General features: G+C 29.6%; 2 protein-coding genes across 2 annotated transcripts; both read right to left on the bottom strand.

Moving 5' to 3' along the window:
* Positions 1–4,102: 4,102 nt before the first annotated feature.
* On the bottom strand, positions 4,103–6,538 carry LOC125859647 (uncharacterized). The gene is made up of 3 exons (XM_049539436.1): positions 5,206–6,538; positions 4,882–5,115; positions 4,103–4,788 (listed from the first exon to the last, which is right to left on the bottom strand). The coding sequence occupies exons 1-3, from the start codon at positions 6,520–6,522 to the stop codon at positions 4,621–4,623; spliced, it is 1,719 nt and encodes a 572-aa protein (XP_049395393.1). The 5' UTR covers positions 6,523–6,538; the 3' UTR covers positions 4,103–4,620.
* LOC125859648 (uncharacterized) lies at positions 4,103–11,289 on the bottom strand. The gene is made up of 4 exons (XM_049539437.1): positions 9,960–11,289; positions 9,636–9,869; positions 9,030–9,542; positions 4,103–4,322 (listed from the first exon to the last, which is right to left on the bottom strand). The coding sequence occupies exons 1-3, from the start codon at positions 11,220–11,222 to the stop codon at positions 9,375–9,377; spliced, it is 1,665 nt and encodes a 554-aa protein (XP_049395394.1). The 5' UTR covers positions 11,223–11,289; the 3' UTR covers positions 4,103–4,322; positions 9,030–9,374.
* Between the last annotated feature and the right edge of the window lie 4,924 nt (positions 11,290–16,213).

A 16,213-nucleotide genomic window follows, 5' to 3' on the forward strand; every position in this document is an offset into this window, starting at 1 on the left:
ACCTATATATTCAACAAAATGTTAACAAATTAAGATTATTAGTTATTGTAAATACTATAAAATAATAAGTAGAACAAATATGAACCTGCAGATCCATAAGCAATATTAAAGATGAATATGGAAATAAAGATAGCAAGATTGAGAGTAAAATAGAAAGAGTAAATTCTCATTTTCATATGGACTGTCTGTATTTACCAAAGAATTGAAACTTTCTTTATGTTTTTCCAACATTTATACAATTTCATAACGGCCCAATAAGATTTATTGGATTGACCACTCATACTTTGAGAACCTCGCCCTTTTATTAATTACTACTTAATTTTTGTGGGAACAATACAATTGATAAATTTTAATTTTGATCTTTGTGATATGCGATCAATGACTCAACATATTTAACATTTAATTAATTAATTTATGTATTTTAAGTCTCTTTTACGTAAGAAATATATTATATTTAGACGATTTCTTAGATGTATAGCATCTACAAATAAGATGTACACAATACAAGTTTAATTTTATACATGAGGAATCAAATGATGAAACAGTTAATAAGTCTGAAAATATGTGAATATTTTTAAAGAAAAGGGCCAAAAGTGCAATTGTTCTTAGATGTATAGTAGTACCTCCCTTGTTTGTGAATAATATAACTTTTTTTTGTCTGATATAAGAAGTATATACACTTTAACTTCTATGATATGCGATTGTTCCAAATTATATTCCTCTTTAATTTGAGTTTATCATCATTCTAAGTTTCTATCGATTTTTTCTTAATTTACTTTACTATATATCTTCATCGTTTTGTTGTTTTCCATGACATATTATATATATCACTGCCTCCAAAATATACCCTTTGAGGGGTACCCAAACACAAGGAGCGATTAAATTTTGCTATTTCTTTTTCCATAGGAAAATACGTAAAATTAAATGGAAGAACTTAACTTGCATCGAAGATTTACTTCAAATCACAAGTTTTTAACTTTTTTGGTCAAATGTATAGACTATAGTTTTCTTAAAGGTGTCAATTTTTATTTTTATTTTTATTTTTAGATTTGTGAAGACAAATTTGTGAAAGATGTGAATAATAATAAAATAAAAAAAAGACTTCTTAATAAACCTCTTTTAATTTGAACAACTCAACTAATTAGTTGTTTACTAAAGAATGAAACATGTTTTTGTACTTTAATGCATAGAAATTTACTACCTTCATTTTTATTTGTCCACTATACTAAAAATAATTCTGTCAAATAATATTTGTTCAAGTTTAAAAAATCAAGAGATTATTTATCCTCTTATGTCTATTTATTCCATGCTATTAAATAATATTCAATATCTTATAAATTTTTCAAAACATTAAATTTAATATATTCAAAGAGTACTATAATAATATCACCCCTATTATTTATTATTCTTAAGGTGTGTTTCAAGTCAATAACTGACAACTATAATTGAAACAAAGGGGTAATAAGAACTTTAGGAAGAGAAGAGAACAAAACTAGTGATAATAAAGGTCATTATTCCAGTTATTTTATAATATTAGTGCGGGCCAAAAATAATCTAACAAAAGCAAAATAAAGCACAAAAACAGGGAGTGGAGACCTAACTATTGAATCGCCAAGTAAATACGATCGAAAATGAGCTTCAACATGTCCTCTTTTTCATCAATAACTTCTTCTTTAACCTCGAAATGTTCTAACAAATGGCGCCAAACATATTTCATGAGTACTTGAGCAACAACTGCCATCGAACAATTCCTTGCTTACTCCCTGGTTAAAATTAAATTGTTTATCATTCGTTCAAAAATGAACGGATAAATAAGAAATTTGAAATAGTGGAATTGAAAACTTACATATGCAATTGAAGCAAAACTAGTGGATACTGATAGAGTCAATGAGTTTGGATGAGACATCCAAAGTAAATTATCAATAATATATCTCATCAAATATTCCTGTTGAAATTTGAGCTCGATCATCTCTAGCATTAAGTGTTTGATATGATGTAGCGGTTTTGTTGGAGTTCTTGTATTTAATTTGCCCACAAAATAACTTGTCTTCCTCATTCATGCATAGTAAGAAAATGACTCGTTAGTAAATACTATAAAACAACTTAGAGGAGGATAGAGTGTACACATACACTACCCTATAAAGAATATGAATGTTCACATACCTCTATACTCGAATGTGTAAGTCCAATATTGTATTGTAGTTGCTGAAACTCTCAAGTTGAGGAACCAACCTCTATTCATCACATAAATAAACTTGAAGAACCAATACAAGAATGATGCTCTCTATAAGCTCTGAAGTATCACTTGAAGGAGCTAAAGATGGTAAAATTGGTGTATCCATATATATTGGAAAAAGGATGAATTAGGAACGGAAACTATAATTTGTCTTGAATAATAGTCATTCATATTGTGATGGGAAGGAAGGATAAGACACATTTTTTAAGGGACGGGTCCAAAATTTTGAGAGGCTTCTCCGTCTCACAAGATCTCATTAACAGAGTTTCAAGATGGGGAAAATCTGAACAGATATTCTCACGATCAAGACCTATAGGAAATTTCAAGCAATCCAAGTAAAATTCCCGCAACATTCTACATGTGAGCAACAGAAACTTTGATATTACTCCGGAAAACAAAATGGAACACTTTGAGAAGCTTTGAGAGAAGAAATAGTGGATTCAAGGTAGTCGTGATGGGACGAAATACTTCGAATTTTTCGACAAAAAATGAATTCATCAAAGTAAAGAACGATGTATGAGGGGGTGTTACGATGCCAATATCTGTTAACAAGGCGAGCATTATATAGGTCATGAGAACTAAGGTAGGAAAATATGAAATGAAGAATATGATTTGGTAATAGTAAAGCAGGATCAATCCATTTTGTAGGAGAAATTGTTGTGTTTTTAAGAATATCTTCAACTTTTTGAGGATTGAGGATTGAAGAAGAACTCATCATTCAAACAAAACCCTAAACTCTCTACGGCATATCCCATAAAATATAACTGAGTTACATATGGGGGGCAATTCCAATCATACAAGGATTCTAACTTCACATTATTTCGGTAGTTCTGGTTATTATATAAATTTAAAAAATATTATTTGAATATGAAATATAATTTAGATAGGGTTAATGAAAACAAAAATTTTAAATAAAAAGTCGAAAACAAAATAAATTAAAAATGAAAAAAATAGAGAGGAAAATGTGTAAACATGGTTTTGGGTGTTTTCCAAATTCCAAATATAACTTCAAAATTGTATTTGAAACACTATTTTTCATATAAAGTGAAATTCTTAAAATAAAGATAATTAATTAATCCTAGTTTTAATTCTCTTAGCACAAGTTTTATGCAATTACACCAATCAAGGCGTCATGTAATTAAGCTATATGCACCGATTGTATTTTACCATTTGTTAAAGATTACTAACAAATGCTGTAATACAGAGGATTTTAATTTAAAATCTTACAGAAACACAAAACAAACAAGACATATAAGTATGCGTGAGAACTTGCTCTCTAATTCCACAAGTGGGATCTAGGGAAGATAGATTGTACGCTAACCTTACTACCTTCTTTATGGGGTAGAGAGGTTGTTTTTAATACACCTTCAGCTCAAACAATATGTTTTCGAAGCAGAATTGCAAGATAATATGACAACAAAATAACAAGAGACAAAGTAAATGAGGTCATGTCTGAAGTATTTTTTTCAGAAATGTCGAAAACTAATACAAGGCAATGAACTCTTCCTCACTAAGCTTTATTCAGAGGCTTCCTTGTTGAATTACTTTGTTTCTGTAGAACCATATCCTCTTCTGCTTCCTCTACACCTTTAACCACCTCTACTTCAAAGTCGGATTGACAACTAACAACTATCAAAAATGATCAACACCAAAATGATGTTTACGGCCATCTCCTAGGGGAGTTGCTGATTTTCTTCAAGAGGTACATTAACATATCCTAGATTTGGAATTACAAGACGGTATTTCTGCTTAGCATAACTGGAACTTAAGAAAGCAGATAAAAATCAATGCTCACCGTAGGCAAATGTGTTTGTCTGTCATGGCGAGAGGACAAGCACACCAGAAGATTTTCACAAGGAGAGCAAATTGGAGAAACAGAAAAATAATGACATTACTTTGTCTCAGAATTGGACTAGAAATATATCTTACCCTCAAAGGCTCAAACTAATCTCTGTCCTTGAAATTCAATAGTACCACTGTTGAACTTAAAAGGTTTACAAACTATTCTACGCCTAAATCATCAATAGTACCACAGTAGAACTTTAAAAGTTCACAAACCATTCTGCGCCTAAATCATCAATAGTACCTCTGTTGAACTTAAAAGGCTCACAAACTATTCTACGACTAAATCATGGAGTATATATTTTATGGACGTTACATACAAGTACATTTTTCTTAATCTCAAGCAACAAAAAGAGCTTCTTGTTGTGTCTATCCTTCTCATTTTTCAGATAGACAATACCTTCGCACAGAGATCTTTTATTCACGCAAAGCATGAACTTAGATAATGCAAAATATATAGTATAATTTGCTTTTACTCAAAACACACATGTCTTACTGCAAAGTATCTCAATTTGGGGAACAGAAAAGAGAGTGACCTAACTTCATAATTGCCAAGTAAATACGAAACTGAACTTCTTTAGCTCTTCTTTTTCATTGGTAACTGCCTCCCTAACCATGAAATCCTTCAGGAAATGGCGCCAGCACTTGTTCTGGGTATCTGCACAGCAATTGCCTTCCCTTCTGCTTATGAGAAACTCGTTGCAGATTCCCTGTGCAAATAAGCAAATGATAAGAGGAATTTACATTTAAAACCATAAAGAGAAAATGGAAAACCAATATAAATCTATGTTTGAGAACATTACAAGTGCAAATGCAGCAAAACTAGTTGGCATTGATAGAGTCAATGCGTTTGGATGAGACATCCAAAGTAAGTTGTCAATTATGTATTTCAACAAGCATCCATGAGATTCCTGTGGAACATTGAGCCTTATATCTAGCTTTAAGAGTTCAATATGAGGAATCACTTGTGTTGGAATTCGTCCAATTGATATGCTCCACAATTTATGTCCTTGTTTGCCCAGTTCAGAAAAGCTTGTCTTCATCATTCATGCATAGTAAGAAGATGTGTAGTCAGTATGATGGAAATAACAGTGATATATTAAAAGATCTAAAGGATGCTCATGTACCTGAGCACGAATGATTAAAGCCAATCCAATACGGTTGCTAAGTTTTGTAAGATGACTTCTCAATTGGAGGAACCAAGCTCTATTGATCTTCTCAACATGAGGAACCAAAGAAATGCCTGTGGTCTTCAGAAACTTTGGAGTTCCACTCGGAGCTAAAGATGATTTAAATGTTCTACCGACATATTGGAAAGAACATAAATTTGGAACTGAAACAACACTTTTCCTTGAATAATTATAATTATACAGTTGTGTAAACATTAAGGTTAATTTCCTAAGTGATGGACTCGAAATTTTGACACGCTTAGATGTCTCACAAGGACCAAGGATCAGATTCTCAAGATGAGGAAAATCTGAAATGAAGTGTTCATGATCAAAACCAACCGGAAATGTGGGACATTCCAAGTGAAATTCCCGCAACATTTTACAAGCACGAATATCCATATTAACTACAAGGTTGCTGCTATTATAGTGAACAAAATGGAACACTTGTAAACTCGGGGCAATAACTTGTACGTCGGTAATAGAAGGATAAGAACCTACCAACTGCACACAAAGCTTCTTCAAACGATCTACTTTGGGTAACAGAACAGACCTTAACGCCTTGCAATTCACCAATTTCAATTCTCTAATATTAGGGCACTTGCTAATAAACATTGACAGGGTTTCTCCAGTTAAATGGACGTTATCTAATTCTACTTCTTCCAAATTAGCAAAATTCGCTTCATCACTGAACAATAGTTTATGAATTCCACATCTAGTTAGATGAACAACTGTAAGACATTTCGACTGAAAAATAAAGGGAATAGAGTAATTAATACACCCAAATCTCAAATATACCTCATGGAAATCAATTCCGTTGATCAATTTCATTATATCGTTGATATTCTCATGATGCTTAAATTGAACACGAATTACCCTTTTCTCGGCCTTGATTAACTGTGATTGAGAGGTTTCGAGAGAAGAACGGATCCATTCCAAGAACTTGTTATGTGATTCTTGTATAACAGCAGCGGGTGTAGTTGGGGTTTTTTCAAAGAAATTGGATTCGTCAAATTCGAGAGGGAAGTATGAAGGTGTGTTGCGATGCCAATTCTTGGAAACAAGGCGGGCATGAAAGAGTTGTTCAGATTTAAGGTAGGATAAAATCGAATGGAGAACATGATCGGGCAATCGGGATGTTGGATCGCCGGAATCACTATCAGAAATTCTTGGTTTTTTAGCAATTTCTTCAACGTTTTGAGAAATGGGGCAGAGCTCAGCCATGGCGTGGCCTGGGAAACTGAAATCAGATGACAGAAAAACCCCCAAATCATACATCACCTTTGATTTTACACTCAAAATAAAGTACTCACACTCTCTATTTATACGACATAATTAAAATTTGACTACTGTAAATGATAGTTTTTCGAAATTAAATTTATATATTTACTAATTATGTAAAAGATAGTTTTTGCCTAAAAATATTCTTAAATTATACTCTCAACTTAAACTACATCAAAATTATTTTTCTAAACAGAAAACGTCCTCAATTATTTAAAATTTGACAACTTTCATTATTTTGTTAAAATTTATCAAAAATATTAACAAATTCTTCACAAAAACATGTACAATTCACACTACTCTCAACAAAACTCCCTAAATCACCCCCAATAAACCAATTTTGTTCATTTTACATACATCTAAAATAATATTATTATTTTTATAGCAATAACATTTTGCATTGTCTTTCTTTTAATAGCAATTTTGTTTTTATTTACTTTTCATTTGATTTGATATTAAAGAATTATCAATGGAATTTTTTTTTTTCATTTTATCTACAAAAAGTGATGTCGATCGGAGACTTTTACTTCTAATAATGAAAAATAAAACTTGAATACTAGAGATCAAAATGAGTTGAATATTGATTAACTCAATTATCAATTTGCCTAAAAAAAATTTGATCTAACAACATTTTGACTTTATAAGGTGAAGATAGTGTGAAATTAAGCTCTAACTTCATTCAGTTGGTAAAGGAGAAGAGCAAATCATGTCTCCTCGTAGACACACTGTCCTAACATTGTTTTTTTAACAGCAAACATGAGTCTCAAATTTTTTATTTTTTGTGCGGAATTCGCTAATTTTTTGACAAATTTTAATAGAGGGATGAAGTTGTTAAGTTTTAAATACTTGGGATTTTTTTGTTAAGAATGATATTTTAAGGATGTAGTTTAAGTTGGGTATAATTTAGGATGTTTTTAGCCAAAAACTCTGTAAAAGAAATATTAATATAAAATGATAATATAATTTAGACACTTAAAATATTTTAAAATAAAATAAATTGATTCTAACTCTCAAAATTCACATTGCGTTACATAAACACAATATATTAATTTTTGTGTTTTTTTAATTATTTATGTTCTTCAATTGCGCTTTATATTTTCAAATTCGTGTGTCCGTTAATTTAGTAACGAAACTTTAAAATACGAGATATACTCTGTATTTAGATTTAGCGAACATCATTTTTTCTTTTAGAAAAATAAAATAAAATTGAGATTTACTCAACATTTTTGCATCAAAAATACCTGAAAAACTTAAAGCAAATACTTGTTTTTTCAATTTTAATTTATCTCGATACGAAAAAAACTCGTATTCATTGCTAATAATACTACTAAAATATGCTAAAACTCGACATATTTCTTCTTTTTTTTTAGGGACTCAACATATTTCATCGAGTTGTCAATGATTTTTTTTAAGAAAGAAAAACAAATGCATCGATTTATTTTTCATGCAAAAATACAAAAAAAAACTTTCAAGAAAATATATTATTTTTAAAAAAAATCAATGCTCATTTGTTAATTATTTTTTAAAAAAACAAAAACTAATGGACAGACATCGATTTTTAAAATGCGAAATTACAGTATAAAAACATAAATAAAAATAAAGAAATCATAAAATTAGTATTTTGTATTTAAATGATACATAAAAATAGAGTTGAAGGGTTAATGAAACAGACTCAGATAGAGTGTCAAAATGAGAAAGAATGCTCAAGTCCGTCGACTTGTGATTCCTCATTTGGTTCCTAAAACATGAGGTGAGCTGCTGATTCTATTCTTGCAGTGACTCAACATAAAGCTCCCAAACACTCAACCGAAAATAAAATAAAAGAATATTAAAAAAAAATCATAGTAGATCTATGATTAGCCCTTAGTTGGAATGGTCATATTTAAGAACTTGATTCGCGCAGAGAAAGAAACTTGGGATAGGTGTGGGCAAGTTATTTGGCCTTTAGGAAAAATAAAACAAGCCAACAATATACCGTGCAATCTCATAAGTTAGATTTGAGAAACGAACCTTACCCTAATCTCACTAAGCTTTATTCAGAGGCTTCCTTGTTGAATTATTTTCAATAGAAACATAATCCTCTTCTGCTTCCTCACAACTATTAAAAAAGATCAACACTACTATAAGTAAACCAAAATGATGTTTACCATCTGCTAGGGGAGTTGCTGATTTACTTCAAGAAGTGCATTCACTAGGAGCGGGGGTTTACCTTGTGCGCACCCAAAGGGTAGCGGCTGTGGGTTTTTCTTGTCATAAAAAAAAGAAAGAAGTGCATTCACTAGGGTACATTAATATATCCTAGCATAACTGGAACTTAAGAGAGTTGATCATGGCGAATGTGTGTCTATCATGGCGAGACGACAAGTACACCAGAAGATTTTCACAGGGAGAGCAAATTGGAGAAACAGAAAAATAATCACATTACTTTGTCTCAGAATTGGACTAGAAATATATCTTACCCTCAAAGGCTCAAACTAATCTCTTTCCTAGAAATTCAATAGTACCACTGTTGAACTTAAAAGGTTCACAAACTATTCTATGCCTAAATAATGAAGTACATATTTTATGGACGTTACATACAAGTATATTTTTCTAAATCTCAAGCACAAAAAGAGCTTCTTGTTGTGTCTATCCTTCTCATTTTTCAGATAGACTATACCTTCGAACAAAGATTTTTTATTCACGCAAAGAATGAAGCTAGATAAGGTAAAATATATGGTATAATTTGCATTTACTCGAAACACGTATGTCTTAAGGCAAAATATATGGTATAATTTGCATTTACTCAAAACACATGTCTTACTACAAAGTATCTCAATTTGGCCAACAGAAAAGAGAGTGACCTAACTTCATAATTGCCAAGTAAATATGAAATTGAACTTCTTTGTCTCTTCCTTTTCATTGGTAACTAGCTCCCTAACCTTGAAATCCTTTAGGAAATGGCGCCAGCACTTGTTCTGGGTATCTGCACAGCAGTTGTCTTCCCTTCTGCTTATGAGAAACTCGTTGCAGATTCCCTGCGCAAATAAGCAAATGATATGAGAAAATTATATTTAAATCCTTGAAGAGAAAATGGAAAATCAATATAAATATAAGTTTGAGAACATTACAAGTGCAAATGCAGCAAAACTAGTTGGCATTGATAGAGTCAATACATTTGGATGAGACATCCAAAGTAAGTTATCAATTATATATTTCAGCAAGCACCCATGGGATTCCTCTGGAACTTTGAACCTTATGTCTAGCTTTAAGTGTCCGATATGAGGTACCACTAGTGTTGGAATTCGTCCAATTGATATGCTCCACAATTTATGCCCTCGTTTACCCAGTGCAGAAAAACTTGTCTTCATCATTCATGCATTGTAAGAAGACGTCTAGTCAGTACGATGGAAATAACTGTGATATGTTAAAAGATCTAAAGTATGTTCATGTACCTGATCACGAATGGTTAAGGCCAATCCAATACGGTTGTTGAGTTTTGTAAGATGACTTCTCAATTGGAGGAACCAAGCTCTATTGATCTTCTCAACATGAGGAACCAAAGAAATGCCGATGGTCTTCAACAACTTTCGAGTTTCACTTGGAGCTAAAGATGATTTAAATGTTCTACCGACGTATTGGAAAGAACATAAATTTGGAACTGAAACAACACTTTTCCTTGAATAATTATAATTATACAGTTGTGTGAACATTAAGGTTAATTTCCTAAGTGATGGACTCGAAATTTTGACACGCTTAGACGTCTCACAAGGACCAAGGATCAGATTTTCAAGATGAGGAAAATCTGAAATGAAGTGTTCATGATCAAAACCAACCGGAAATGTGGGACATTCCAAGTGAAATTCCCGCAACATTTTACAAGCACGAATATCCATATTAACTACAAGGTTGCTGCTATTATAGTGAACAAAATGGAACACTTGTAAACTCGGGGCAATAACTTGTACGTCGGTAATAGAAGGATAAGAACCTACCAACTGCACATAAAGCCTCTTCAAACGATCTACTTTAGGTAGCACAACAGACCTTAACACCAAGCAATTCACCAATTTCAATTCTCTAATATTAGGGCACTTACTAATAAACTTTGACAGAGTTTCTCCACTTAAATGGACGCTATCTAATTCTACTTCTTCCAAACAAACAAAATTCGTTTCATCACTAAACAAATGTTTATCAATTCCACCTCTAGTTAGATGAACAACTCTAAGACATTTCGACTGAAAAATAAACGGAATCCAGTAATTAAAACACCCAAATCTCAAATATACCTCATGAAAATCAATTTCGTTGATCAATTCCAACAAATCGTTGATATTCTCATGACGCTCAAATTTAACCCGAATTATCCGTTTCTCCGCCTTTTTTAACTCAGATTGACAAGTTTCGAGAGAAGAACGGATCCATTCTAAGAACTTGTTATGTGATTCATCTATCACGTTAAAGGGTGTATTTATAGTGTATAAAAAGGAGATTGATTCCTCAAATTCGAGAGGAAAGTATGAAGGTGTGTTGCGATGCCAATTCTTGGAAACAAGGCGGACAGTAAAGAGGTCTTGAGATTTAAGATAGGAAAAAATCAAATGGAGAACATGATCGGGGAATCGGGATGTTGGATCGTCCGAATTTGTATCAGAAATTCTTCGTTTTTTAACAATTTGTTCATCTGTTTGAGAATTGGGGCAGAGTTCAGCCATGGCCGTTGCCTGAGAAAACAAAGAATGAAAATCTTAGTTTATAACCCTAACCCTGCCCCAACTAAGATTCAGATGACAGACAAAAAAACCCAAATGATACCTTAGACTCGGAAATAATAATCCTGCCATTTCAATTTATGAAACAATTGAATACCGGTATTCAAACTTTTTAATTTCAATTGTGATTCTGATATAAATTTTTTGAAATAAAATTATATATTTAAAAATTATATAAAATAATATAAATTATAATAATTAACAACTTATTTATAAGAAAATTTTAATCAAAAAAAAATTTAATCAACTCTTGAGATTCATATCATGACTTGTAAATTGGGACAAAAAAAGTGCATATTCTTTCACGTGGTGCATTAATAGTCCTTATTCGTTATTAAAGAGGAGCAGTTTTATTCGTAACCATAACTAGGATTAGTTTTTTAAGCATAAACTAATTCGCATGCATGTCATGTTAATTTTTTTTCTGGACTTATTTGTCACCCTTTAATCGCATCTAAAATAAATAAATCGATTTACTTCTTTTTTACGGATAGAGTTTCCTTTTCATTATGTTTTTATCTTGATTTTGCCAAACATACTTATACTCTAGTTATTTATTGAGAAATTAAGATAAGATATAAGTATTCCTGAATTATGATTGAATTTTTAGAGATATATTTTATTTTACTATCCTTAAACTGTTTTAAAGTGTGATTATTGGGCCCCTAAAACATAACAATCAATTTCTGTCATTTGTCCATTTTTATATCATTTTGAGTAAGTTTTATTTTATGTAGTCCTTTTCTACATTACTAGTTTCTAAATAGCTACCATAGGAATTAGGAAACATATTAGGCCTTTTAGTGAAAATTACAAAAATATACTCCTTAAGATTTTTATTAACAAAATATCAATATATTTATATTTAATTACAAACTAAGTTTTTAAATTACATACATAACAAATATTTAATTTTGTATTTAATTTTATTTTACAGATTTTTCTCTCTCATACTATTAATATTTTGTGCCTTTTATATGGAGTATAATTAGGATATTAATATTTATCAAATATTCTCTTTCCTAAACAGTTTCAAACTCTTTTTGTTTATAACAATAACATTTTAATTATACATATGACAGCTTATTAAATATATATATCTTCACACGTGTTTATACCTATTTTTGTGCCTTAGTGGCTTATTTTATGGAACTCATTATTTATTACTTTTACCATTTAGATTATCAACACAATTACAATTGCATACATTTCTTTTACTTAAATTATTTTTTTCTCTTTTTTACTTGATACAATTACTATGGTAAAAAATATTTCTCTCTCTTCAATTACGTTTTACTTAAATTATCTGTTTTAGATTTTGATGCTAATTTTTTCTCTCTCTCTCTTCAATTACGTTTTTTCTAATTATCTTTTTAGATTTTGACACTAATTTTTAGGGAGTAAAAATGTATCATCTAATTAATATGATTTCTATCCTTAAACATGTTTCTCATTAATTTCATACAATTACTATTGAATTTATTTTCTCTCTCTTTAATTTCATTTCAACTATTATGGGAAGATCTTTTTTTACTTCTCTCTTCAATTTTATATATGTTAGTTAAAAAGGGGTGGGGTGGGGGGTGAGTATATTAAATGGTATAGAGTTTGTATTATATCGTTGACCATTTTTTTATAATTATAATAAATAACTTATACCAAAATATAATCAAATTTTATTCCTATTATAAACCATAGCACCATTCAATAGTTTTAACTTTTTTTAAAAAAGTATATTAAATAATGTACATTGTAGATTAAGTTTGGTGTACAATTATTTTTAATCACAATGAATAACTTACACCAACAAATAATTAAATTGCACATGAAGTAAAAATTCATGATTATAACATTAATATTTGTTATATATTTCAACTATATGTTGCCTTACACCATAATATTATCAACTATCTATCAATATTTATCATCGAATTAATAAATAATTATACCAATATATATATGAAAAAATCACTAGTATTAGTAAAAATTCCATTCATAAAAAAATAAAATTAATTACAAAGTATTGTATCTATTTGGTAAACGTCTTTTTGGTGTTTGTGTCATATATCACTCCTTCAATCTTGAAATCCACATACATTCCTGCGATACATTTCGATAAATAGTTAGACACATACTAACCTACAAGAATGTATAACATCACAATACAACCACTTATTTATAATTTTTTAAATTACAAATTAATTAGAAATGATATATAATATGGTGACGCTTTGGTTGTACAGTATGATAACGTTTTGGTGTATAATATGGTGATGTTTTGGTGTACAGTTCAATCTAATATATAATATATGATGTACACCAATATATACACCACAAACTAACCAAGAAATTACCATTTTCAACTTAATTGAAAAAAAAAGTGCACATGATAGTTTAACATTGCTATCTTGAACAATATTGTACATTATGATTAAATTTTGGTGTATAGTGCACTATAGTACGAAATACATAAACTAGACCAAGATATACACCATAATTTAACCCAAAATTTTTCAATCATTTTATATAATCAAATTAATTCAAATTTGTGTGTCAAACAATATACGAAGCATTCATTCAAGCAATATTTTTCATAGTTAACATATCTATTTACACAAAAAATCAAGCAAGAAAAACAACAAAAAAAAAAACTTAAAACAATAAAAAAAAATGAACTATATATTTTAGAAATCAAACTAAAAAAATAATAATTAAAAAACTAATACATACTTGTTACACTCCATATTTAAGATCCCATCCAAAAAACACCAATCAATAAAGCTATAGCAATATATGTTTATAAAAACGTTTAATCAATAAAACCAATAAAATACTTCAAAACAATCCAACTTATATTTGTGTATTATAGTGGTATAATTTATGATAAAGAATGCTAAAATTAATTTACTGGTTTAAATGCTATACAAAATTGGTATAAATTTTAGTATTTACAATTATTATGGTGTATATTAGGATTAAAAATTTGTGTGCACTTCAAATTGATATATATATCATCATTTGAACTACAAACTAACCAAACAATACCAATAAACAAACTAACCACTGTCATATAACAAAACTTTATAAAATCTTATTTTATATTTGTTGGTGTTTTGTTTTTGGTAGATACAAAATAAATAATAGTGCCTAGTAGAATAACCCGATAAATAACATAAAAATTCAACAAAAATACACCATAATATTTTGGTGTATATACGCCACTAACTAAAAAACATATGCATCAAAATATATGGACTACACCAATATATAAACCACTAATTAACCAATAATTTAACTATAGGCGAGTACCTACGTATGGTGCAAAGCAATTGAGAACAATATAGTTTATGTTTTACAAATTCCATCCAAAAAATACCAATCAATAAAGCTATAACAATATATATATTTATAAAAAAAAAATCAATAAAACCAATAAATATACTTTAAAACAACCATAATCGAAGCAATTATTATGGTGAATACCAGTTTCATTCCATCTCCCGTCGTGCTGAAAAAAATCCATTGAACACACTTTCAGAATAGTGAAGGTATAGAGTCTGATTTTGATTAGAATTATGAGAGAGAAGCAATAACTATATTAGAGATATTTATGGAAGGTAAATAAAAGAGGGGGAGAAAATTAAGGAATTAAAAAATAAATTGTGGGCTGTCATGCTTTAATTTCCGATTTTTCTTTTTCTTTTTATTATTTATTTTATTGTTCCGATTTATTTTTTTAACATATTTGAATAATTTAGGGAAGGTAAAATTATTGGAGAAATTTATGGAAATCGGGATAAGCGTGGCTGATTTGGAATTTTTAAAAAAATATTAAATTCTACTTTTGAAAAAAAAAGTATTGCTACGTTGGTGTAAATACAATTGTTAAGTTGTATACTTAAAAAATCGGCCCTTTAAACACTCCGACAACATTAACCAACTGGGCTGCACCACTAGTAGAAGGCCCAGTAGTATGATCTGCAACTTGATCAGATGGGCTTGCTGGTTCCAACTTCCAATACATTAACAATCATTTTTAGGCCCCTCTCACAATGGCCCGAAACTCCACTAATGAAATAATTTTTTCGTAAGGTATACAAATCAAATGTATCAACAATTTAGGAGTGTACATAGCCGAGTTGGTTCGGGTTTTTTAAATATCAAATCAAATCATTTGTATCGGGTTTTTAAATTTATAAACCAAATCAAACCAATAAAACTCAAGTTTTTTTGGATTTTTTGATTTTTCGGGTTTTTCCGGTAAAGTATTTGTACAAACATATAATTTACTTGTACTTCAAATATTTCTTTAGTCCTCTACCAAAATTCAAATATGTAAGGTGTTTCTTAAGAAAATAACACAAAATATGATATGATTAATGTCACTAAAATATCCAACAAAAAATTAATAATGAAATCGCATAAAACAAATATTGCAAATTATTAAGTCATAATGAAAATGATCATAATTTAAGAGTACTAAATCATGCTAAAATAAGTTTAATAAGTACTAGTTACATGACTAAATATTAAAGGAAATTAAAATTAGATTATGTATTTTAATTGCCTAAACCTATGTAAAACTAAAGAACAAATATTCAATATTATTGTCATTCTTAGTGTTGAATTGATTTCCTTTTTGCATTAGTATTAATTTGATTTTGATTTAAACTTTATTATAATTACTAATATCTATGGACTATAATCTTTATTGGACCATTAAGAATTCCAACTTTCAAACATGAAATAATATATTAAAAGATAAAAATTATGAAAAAGTATAAGAAATATTTTAAAATTATATCAAAGTAAATATTTTTACGTATAAAATAAAATTTTAAAGTTATATATATAGTGTCAGGTTGGTTTGATCTCAGATTGTTTTTTTTAGTTGAAACCAAACCAAACCAACTCAAATATAGTTGGGGTTTTTT

The sequence above is a fragment of the Solanum stenotomum genome, chromosome 3, assembly GCF_019186545.1.
Source record: "Solanum stenotomum isolate F172 chromosome 3, ASM1918654v1, whole genome shotgun sequence".
Classification (NCBI taxonomy): Eukaryota; Viridiplantae; Streptophyta; class Magnoliopsida; order Solanales; family Solanaceae; genus Solanum; species Solanum stenotomum.